At 36.9% G+C, this 9,073-nt stretch overlaps 1 protein-coding gene across 2 annotated transcripts in view; it reads left to right on the forward strand.

Moving 5' to 3' along the window:
• Positions 1-5,987: 5,987 nt before the first annotated feature.
• LOC147613531 (uncharacterized) overlaps positions 5,988-9,073 on the forward strand; it is a 4,094-nt gene continuing 1,008 nt past the window's right edge. The window contains exons 1-3 of one of the 2 annotated variants that reach the window (XM_086781183.1): positions 5,988-6,208; positions 6,629-7,881; positions 8,269-8,472. In XM_086781183.1, coding sequence (XP_086637309.1) covers positions 6,934-7,881; positions 8,269-8,472 — 1,152 coding nt within the window. In that variant the 5' untranslated portion in view covers positions 5,988-6,208; positions 6,629-6,933. The remainder of the gene's footprint in view (positions 6,209-6,628; positions 7,882-8,268; positions 8,473-9,073) is intronic. The other variant, XM_086781184.1, reaches the window with a different exon arrangement.

Genomic DNA, 9,073 nt, shown 5'->3' on the forward strand with positions numbered 1-9,073 from the left:
GTTCTTGCTACTCGAAATTGTAGAGCTATGTCACTGGGCTTTACTTATCATCACTACTAGAGCAAACGTTGGCACAAAGACATTCTTAAGCCAAGTAAAAATTGACATTATCCTCTAGCTTAAGCATCCTATATACCATTGATGCGCCTTTCCTCCCAAAGTTAGGAAAAAAGAATGGATGTTGGTAAGCTCATCAATGTGTCCACATGTTTCACAAATGGACTCAAAGATTTCCACATGTTGAATGGGATCCCCATCCATTGAAGCTTTGCATTAATTTTTCTATATGATATGGCTTCATCGGATTTTACCTTGGGGCTTGAATTTGGGAAGTCCCCAATGCCCTTAGCACCCCCTACCTTTTTCAGTTGTCCTTGTTGCTGCTATCCTTAACAAATTAGTTGGGGTAGCTATGGTTAAGGCTGGAGTTAGTTCATAAGCTGGTTCTATGAAGTGTATATGGATAGTCCTAAATTCCCTTGCCGCCCCCTACCTTTTTCAGCTACTGCTATCCTTAACAAATGAGTTTCTCCTAGGGTAGCTATGGTTAAGGTTGGAGTTAGCTCATAAGCTAGTTCTGTGAATGTATATGTCCTCCCCCTCTTCCCCTTTGCCCTCCTAGACTAGTCTCTTAATGATACTCTTCTCTACTCGAGGTTATGGGAAAGCATGGGATTTCTACTTCAATGCCTCTTCCCCCTTGGGAAAATCTCTCATGTCCTTGATAACATTATTTTCATGTAAATAAGAAAATCAAGATTTGTTATCATTTTGTTAATATCCTCCTTAGTGTACAATTATTCTTTGGATTTCTCCCTTTTCTATGAGTTGGGTTCTACTAGCCCATAAGGGGTAGTCATTTCCCACTCGAACTTTGGTTCCTCCTAGATTGGGGGCATCCCCTCTACCAATGTTTGTGCTAGGGCTTAGGCTTGTGCCATAGCCAGAGTCTATCATTTTCTTGTGTGTCGAGCCCTAGGGTTGGCACTCTTTCTCGGTGTCTCTATTTTGATAGGGCCCTTCTAGCATCCAGCTCTTGTTTTCATTGGTTCATTTGCTAAACTTCATTTCTATTTCCATCTTCTCACTTGTCTGAAAAAAGGTCTCTCCCATTTTGGTGATACTATTTTCGTGTCCCTCCTTAATCCTAGGAGTGCAAGAGATCTGCTCTTGGGATGGGTAAAGCTTTCACTTGGCACAAAACCCTATATAGGAGATGTTGCTAGAAAGTGTAGAGATGGAAAAAAAAGACACCTATAAAGTTATTTGAGGATATTGACAATGGTGTATATGTTCAAGAAACTTTGTAGATAATGCAGTGGTATTTATTGTTTATTTTAAAAAAAAACTCATTTAAGGAAAAAATAAGATGCAAATTATGCATTGGCATACTAAATGCACTATCCTTGTTTACATGCATTTTGGCATATAAATACCAATGCATTTAGTATGCATTGGCATATATATGCATTTAGTATGCATTGGCATATAAATACCAATGCATTTAGTATGCATTGGCATACTAAATGATCTATCCTTGTTTATATGCATTGACATATAAATTCCAATGCATTTAGCATGCATTAACATACTAAATTCACTATTCTTGTTTATATTATGTATTGTCAAAACAAAGAAAGGAGATACACTTTTACATATCAGATGAAAAAAGCATGACATCATGTTTATTCATCAAGATTCCTCAATGTGTGTGTGGTTCCATGATCTCTTATATTTAATTCAAAATAATTAGGCATGGTCAGAGGTGTAGATTCACAATTCAAGAAAGACATGCCGTTCTAGTTTATAGGTAGGTAGCTTTAAGCTGACAAATGTGGAGAAGACATGATTTCTTTTGGATGAGGCTACAAAAAGGGAGAGCATGATGCTATAAGGGTAGTGGTTAAAAGGGCCCTAACACGAGAAAACCAAAGATAGATAGCACTATGGAGAGGTATGTGACAAATGCTTTGTGTTTATCTTGTGGGAAACATTGAGCACTTTTTGGGCGATTAAGGTTTCAAACATAAACATGCTGATAGCATTCATGTAGCAAAGCATACATGATTGCTAAAGAGCACTCACAAAATTTAGACTTCAAATTACTAAATAACACTCACAAAATGTAGCCCTCACATAGCAATCATGTAGCAAAGCATACATGATTGTGAAATAGCACACACAAAACATAGGCCTTAAACTGCTATGATTTCTACATAGCGATCATGTGTTGCAAGAATGACTACTACATAATAGTAGCTAGAATGTAGGGTTTATATCACTTCAATGTGTCATCTGACTAGTATATATACTGTTATATAACATATGCATAAAATACACTCATGTAGCAATTATACTAGCCGTACAAAATTTATATTAAAGTCATTTGACTCTAGTATATAGTATTAAAGTTTGGATGGAGTTTTGACAAGCTAGATAGTCCACATGACCATTCTTGATTATCTCACTTGTTTCAACAAGTTTAGCCAGTCCTACCTCCATTCATACTCTAACATATAGCCGTCATAAAAACATGTTGAGACTGCTATATTCAATTAAAAAATCAATAATTTAAGGAAAATTATACACACCTTTCATCCTTAAATATTTGTTATCCATAGTAAGACAACTCGCTATAGTGTTTTGAGAATGTTAGAGACCACTTCAATTTCATTTGGATGCCTCTAAATTTGGCTGGTCTTTGCTCTCCAAACCTTCTATAAAGAAAAAAAATCTTCAAAAATAATCATAGTTGGGGATGCAATGGAAAAAAGTTAGTCTCTACTCTCCAAATCCTTATATTATAAAGAAAATGTTTCTTTCCAATTAGCAATAGTTAGGGATGCCATGGAAAATACCTTTGACTTATGTAATTCTTGGACTTGCATGTTCAAGGGAAACAAGCCAAGGTGTTGTCTACACCATCCTTTAGCTCACTCAAGTTTTTCTCTATACTGCTCATGATTTTGTTAGAATCTTTGACGTGGGCCCAATTACATGTAGCAATCTTGATATCAATGATTAAAGTGTCTTTTTTATTCAAAGGTGAGGCATCTTTTGAGAAAGTTTGCTATTTCTTTTTTATCCAAAGGTGAGGCATTTTTTCTTGTTAGATTCCATATCTCTATGGTTTTCGATTTTTGCCACACCTGTAACAAAGTTGGACTTATTAGATTCTCTTGTGAGGGCATGTATCTCTCCCACATTTTCAAATGCATTAAACACCTTATTTAATGGCATAATCTAATACACTACATAATATACGAGGATAATATCCTCATTAACTACATGCAAACATGATAGTTCTTCAATTTTTGCCTATTGCATGTTAGAATCATTTAGGCATAGTTTTTCTCATGACTTAGCATAGAAGAGGCTAATTTTAGATTATGATAAATAAGGTTGTTAAAGTTATTAAAATAGGCATTTTGCTTAGGAATAACATAAATTACATGCTAAATTTACCTTAAGAAGTTATTAAAATAGGCATTTGGCTTCGGAATATCATAAATTAATAAGTGTATGAATCTTCAATGACGTTCAATTAGAGTAACAATGTACTTAATTTCACTCTCTTTATTTTAATTTTAATTTGTTGGGCTTTAATTGTTGCTAGTTATATTGTGAATTAATAGTGACATGATTGGTAATTAGATAAATTTTAGTATTATTTTCTTTTTAGTTAGAAAGAAATTGGATTTTTTGTATGCTTAATTATATATTAGATTTTACACCATTTTCAATTGATTTAATTAGTTAGAAATTCAAGTTTTGTGTTTAATTAAGCATGTTTTCAATTTTAATTTAATTAGGCTAGATTTAAGAAAAAATAAAAATAAAATGAATGGGGAGTTTAATTGGACAACAAATCAGGTGTAAGTGGCCATTGTCAATTGGATTAATCTACATGCATGAGCTTAATCTTGATTTGGCCTTGAATTGATGTGGAAATTAGCTTGTGGAAATTAGCTTAAACCCTAATTTCCTTGGAATTAAGTTACATTGATGTTTGAAATTATGAAATGAAATGGCTATAAATTGGATGTTAAACTAATTGACAACATTAAATTGACATTGGGCTTGATTGGAGCTTATTCCAGGTGATTTGTTATTTGTAATTTGAGTTAATGAATTATTGACTTGGGAACTAATTCAAGTGTACTTCATTAAACCCTTGGAATTCAAGTGTGTAGATAAATTAAGTTAATGATTTATTGACTTGGGAAATAACCTAATATTCTAAGAATGATAAGGATGAAAATGATGACTAGAATGGGTGGACTCAAGTGTCTTTTGTACCCCAAATCAAGTAAAGCCATTGTGTATGTAAATCTCATGTATTATATTTATATCAATAAGTGGTTGTTAGTGTGATAATAACCTGTAAGAGTTTTTTCGGTGAGGGGGGGAGGGGGGAAATACTATGGGGGATTTATTTGTGCTTCTGAGTGGAAAGAGACACGAAATATTGTGTCTGGGATCCCCAAGGTTATGGTAGTTGTCTGGCCCATGTGGGGCATTGGATAGAAGTCATAGTAGTAGATGTTTGGGGGCACGAGCCTTAGGTGGTTCGACCTAGACTGATGCTTGGTGCACCATTGTTAAATGGGTCGGGCGCTTCCTGCTCGTCTTAGAAAATTGAAGTCGATGTGGGATAATTGTAGGGTGCACATGATTTGGAGGGCTTGTGGACATCAATGTGGCAGCAAATGAGTTGAGCCATATGGGGGGGCTGGCCTTGTTTCTGGGGTGATTCATGGATCAATGGACCAAAAACACTATTGGACGGTCGAGATAGATGAGAAGGGAGACATTAGTCAAGCTTCACAAACGAAGACAAGGGCGGGGAAGGAGGGAAAAGGCACATTAGTTTTATGGTAGGAGTCTCTTAGGCATAAGATGGTGGTGATTAAAATCATCAAGGTGTTGTTTTTCCAAGAGGCCCCCATGTGGATTATCAACATAAGGTGTGGCCAGCTTGCTTAGGTTATTGTATTTTCGATTCACGCATTTCATTTGCGAGCATTAATCTAATGTTGATCACATCTACGATCCAATAGATTATCATTTCAATATTTGAATTCCGAGAACGCTTGACTTTTATACAAAGTACATGTGTGTGCTCTCTTTTTCAACGGCACTTCACCCCATGCAAAACAACTCACCCTTTGTAAGTCACTAATCATAACGTCCACTTTAACCTTCATTATCACTTGCTCTAATCACTCCCACCCCATGCCTTAGGTCTTGTCTACAGTGCTTTAGCCCCCTTAATTACGTTTAACTAAACGCCCTAACCATAATGCTGTACCCCCTACCCTCAGTCACTGCTTAAATTACAACTCTCTTGCCAACCTTATCACCCCTAAGTACTCCCCATTTCTAATTAGTCCTTTGATTACCACCCTCAATTAGTGCTTAAATTACACGGGTCTTGCCCACCTTCTCACCCCTAAGTACTCCTCATCTCCAATTAATCCTTTGATTACCACCCTTTTAGTTAGAGCCATGTTAACCCTAAGTCCTCCTTCTGACCCCTACTTTTTGTGCCCCCCTTAATTGTTACTCCTATATGTTTAATTACTAAGGAATTTGCATGATCCATTTTAAAGGCATAATTAATGGCATAAGCACCATATTTACTACCACTTGTGCTCTATTTACAACATTTCAACAGATATATTAGTCTTGAACGTTATCCTTGTAACAAGCAATGCAAGATTATCATCTAACCTCACTTGCTTTCAACTTAATTAGCTAACTTAAGAGACATATAATCTAATGGTTAGGTGAGTAATTGTGAATAAAAATTTCCACCACCTTTTGCTTTTCCTGCCTGGCATGCATGGAGACCATGGACTTTACACGTGCACTTTGAAAACTTCCATCCTACATATGTGCCGAGGTACACTCTTTACTGAGTGAGCTCTTCCTTCAAAGACAATAATGAATTTAATAAGATCATTAACTGCCAATATTAAGCTTTCCTCGCCTATCAACGAAGATGCCCCTTGGAAGAGTACAGCTTTGACGTTGCATGCAGCCTCGAAATCCAACGGCTTTCCAAGGGTTCTGCACAATGATGAGCTGCACCTCGTTTGCCAGCCCTAATTTCTTAGTTAACTCTCTAACAGCTATATGTTGCTTCCGAGGGCTCAACTTTCCTTTGATTTGACCAGCATTTTTGAGACCTGCAGCATACCATAAGGTAAAATCGCCCACATATTAACCTCCTGTAATCACTAGGTTAAACGCCTACTTAACTAGTGCTTAGCCTTGTATATGTAAACACACTCACATGATGTTATGCTTGGTAGGAGATGGATATCTGTTTGATTAGTTTACCTTAGCTAACCTTAGTTTATCTTAGATGGATGTTTGTTTGATTACTAATGTACCTTAGCTAACCTTTTTATAAGCAGTTGGAATTTGAGGGCAAGAGATATTATTGCCTGGCAACCATAGGATGATCAAAGGTGGATTATGTTGATGCTTAGAAATTTGAGACTTAATCTGGCTCTCTTTAAGGTTAGGAGTCTTTAATCTGGCTTTCTTTATTAGTGGTTTGTCTTAGATTCCAGTCTAAGTGTACGTGATATACTGAAAATTATGATCTTTCATTTTGCAGATGCTCTAGGTACCCTTGACATGCAAAACTTGCAGTGATCAAGCATTTGTTGCAAGTATTGATGAAGGCAAAACTAAGAAGATGAAGCTCAAATCCTCAAAAAGAAGAAGACAGTATGTTTGTGATCAGTCATTAAGTCTAGCTAATTATGTAACTCTTGAGGGAGATGCAATTGAAGTCTGTCAATTATTAAATGGTGCTAATATCAACCCCGCAGTGCTGCATAAGTTAGCATTTTGGTACATATCCTGTTGCAGCAGGGCAAAGAGATCATATGGCTTTAACTTAATTGGAAGTTGCAGCCCATGATATCAATTAATCTTGCTGTAATGGATCCTCAAAATGGCAGTAAATTTAAGCCCACATATGCAAAGCCCCCTCATGATTTTCCCACTTGGAGGCAGCTCAATCAACCTCATTGCCTCTCTGCAGAGCAATATGCTGCAAATCTTCATGATTTTCATGCCTCAGGCAGCTCCTATCTGCCACAGCTCATACACCTCCAAGCACCAGTCTCTGAGTCAGTGCTCATGCATCCACATGATGTATTAGCAGCTAAAGCACCAATTAGTGTTTTAGACCCAGAGATCAGATCAGTAACCCACAGCCACCCCAGTACCAGCTTTCTGAGACAGTTTAATGAAGGTCATGGATTTCCATCACTACCAGAGAGCTTTAGAGAGCTGCTTCTTGAAACAAGATCCAATTCGGATTACTTGCAGCAACAGTCTGATCATGTAGCTTTGATGAGTGGGATGCAGCATTATGCAGCGGAGGGGCCAAGCACGCATTATGGGGCCACTAATCAAGTTGGTGATTTGAATGCGAGCATGATTAGAGGAGGCAATATTGACATGGATTTGGATGATCATGAAGGAGATAATAACATCAATATAGCTACAAGGTCAATGAATAGTATATTGAGGAGCAACAGCTGTAGTACGGTTCCTAGATTAAGTATGGATTACTCTAATAATAGAGGCACTAACCAAGGGTTAATCGATGCGAATGTTGGAGAGATGGATTTGATTAAGGGACAAATGGGGATTAATCATGGAAATACTAAGTACAAGAAAGATGCAGAGAATTATGAGAAGAGATTTAATGCAGGGAGCTCCACCATTTGCTTTGGTCAAGCTCCACCTCTGGATGTGGATACTATACTAGAGCAGCCACTTTTCAATCATTCAAAGAGACGCTTATCAGCATCATCATCATCATCAATGATCACACCATCAAAGCGGGCTCAATTGGTAAGCTTCTTTTCTTTTCTTTTTTTTGATTTTTTGTTTTCATAGAGTTTTTCTATGTGTATATTGATATTTTTAAAATTATTGACTTTTTTTGGCCATGGGTATTAATTATTACATAAAATTTGGTACATGTGGTTGTTGGACTAGTTCCACCATATACTATAAAATTAAGCTTCTCTATCTTTGGTCGATTACATATAATATGTAAATTATAGGACTGGAATAGCTTTTTTTTTTAAATCTAAATTATAGGACCGGATTATGTGAGTACTGGTTCAAGTACACACGATTAATTAATGTGTACTGATTTTGATAATTCAGATGATGTGGGATTTTAATTTTAATTTTAATTTTTTTGGGGGGGGGGGGGGATGCGTGAGTTATAAGTCGTCGGCAGCAGGAGGAGGTGGTGGTGCTATGTGGGATAATAATAATAATAATAATGATGGTTTCATTAACGGCGCCATGCAAGTACCAGCTTCTCGTCCGAAGAAATCATCGAGGCACCCCCTTGGCCCCGCCTTGAACACCAACCTCAAGCCTCGCGCACGTCAAGGCAGTGCCAACGATCCTCAAAGCATCGCAGCACGGGTACGTCAATCAAAGCATATAGCTTAGTCTCCCAATATGACCATTCCCAAACTATGAAATTAATTAACACCTAGGTCTATATTTGACCATTTCATTTACCACTTGTCTTCCTGCTTCTCTCTCTCTCTCTCTCTCACACACACACATGAACATGCTTTGATCCCTATCTCTGCCTCTCCTTTCATTAATCTCTATCATGGCACTCTAATAGAATTCACCATGCTAAAGCATAATTGCTTTTATATCCAATCTAGTAATGTCCACCTTGCTTGGTAGGCAATCTAATAACAATCACCATTACAACGCATAAGTGATTTTAGTTCACATTGGTAGGCAATCTAATAATGTTCTCACCATGCTTGGTAGGCAATCTATTAACATTCGCCATGGCAAAAGCATTAGTGAGGTTAGTTCACATTGTGAATTAATCATAAGACCCTTAGCTTTAAATTTAAGGCTATGATCTTGGTAGTGATATTTATCTCTTTGATAAATTACTTATGACATTAAAGTTCATGATTAGAGTGCTTTGCTTTTGTGATTTGTCTTTTGAGAAATCCTTGAAAAACTAGTCACGGCCTCCCATCAACATCGACAAGAT

The sequence above is a fragment of the Cibotium barometz genome, chromosome 43 (assembly GCF_041138505.1).
Source record: "Cibotium barometz isolate CiBa-2024 chromosome 43, ASM4113850v1, whole genome shotgun sequence".
In the NCBI taxonomy this organism is placed as follows: Eukaryota; Viridiplantae; Streptophyta; class Polypodiopsida; order Cyatheales; family Cibotiaceae; genus Cibotium; species Cibotium barometz.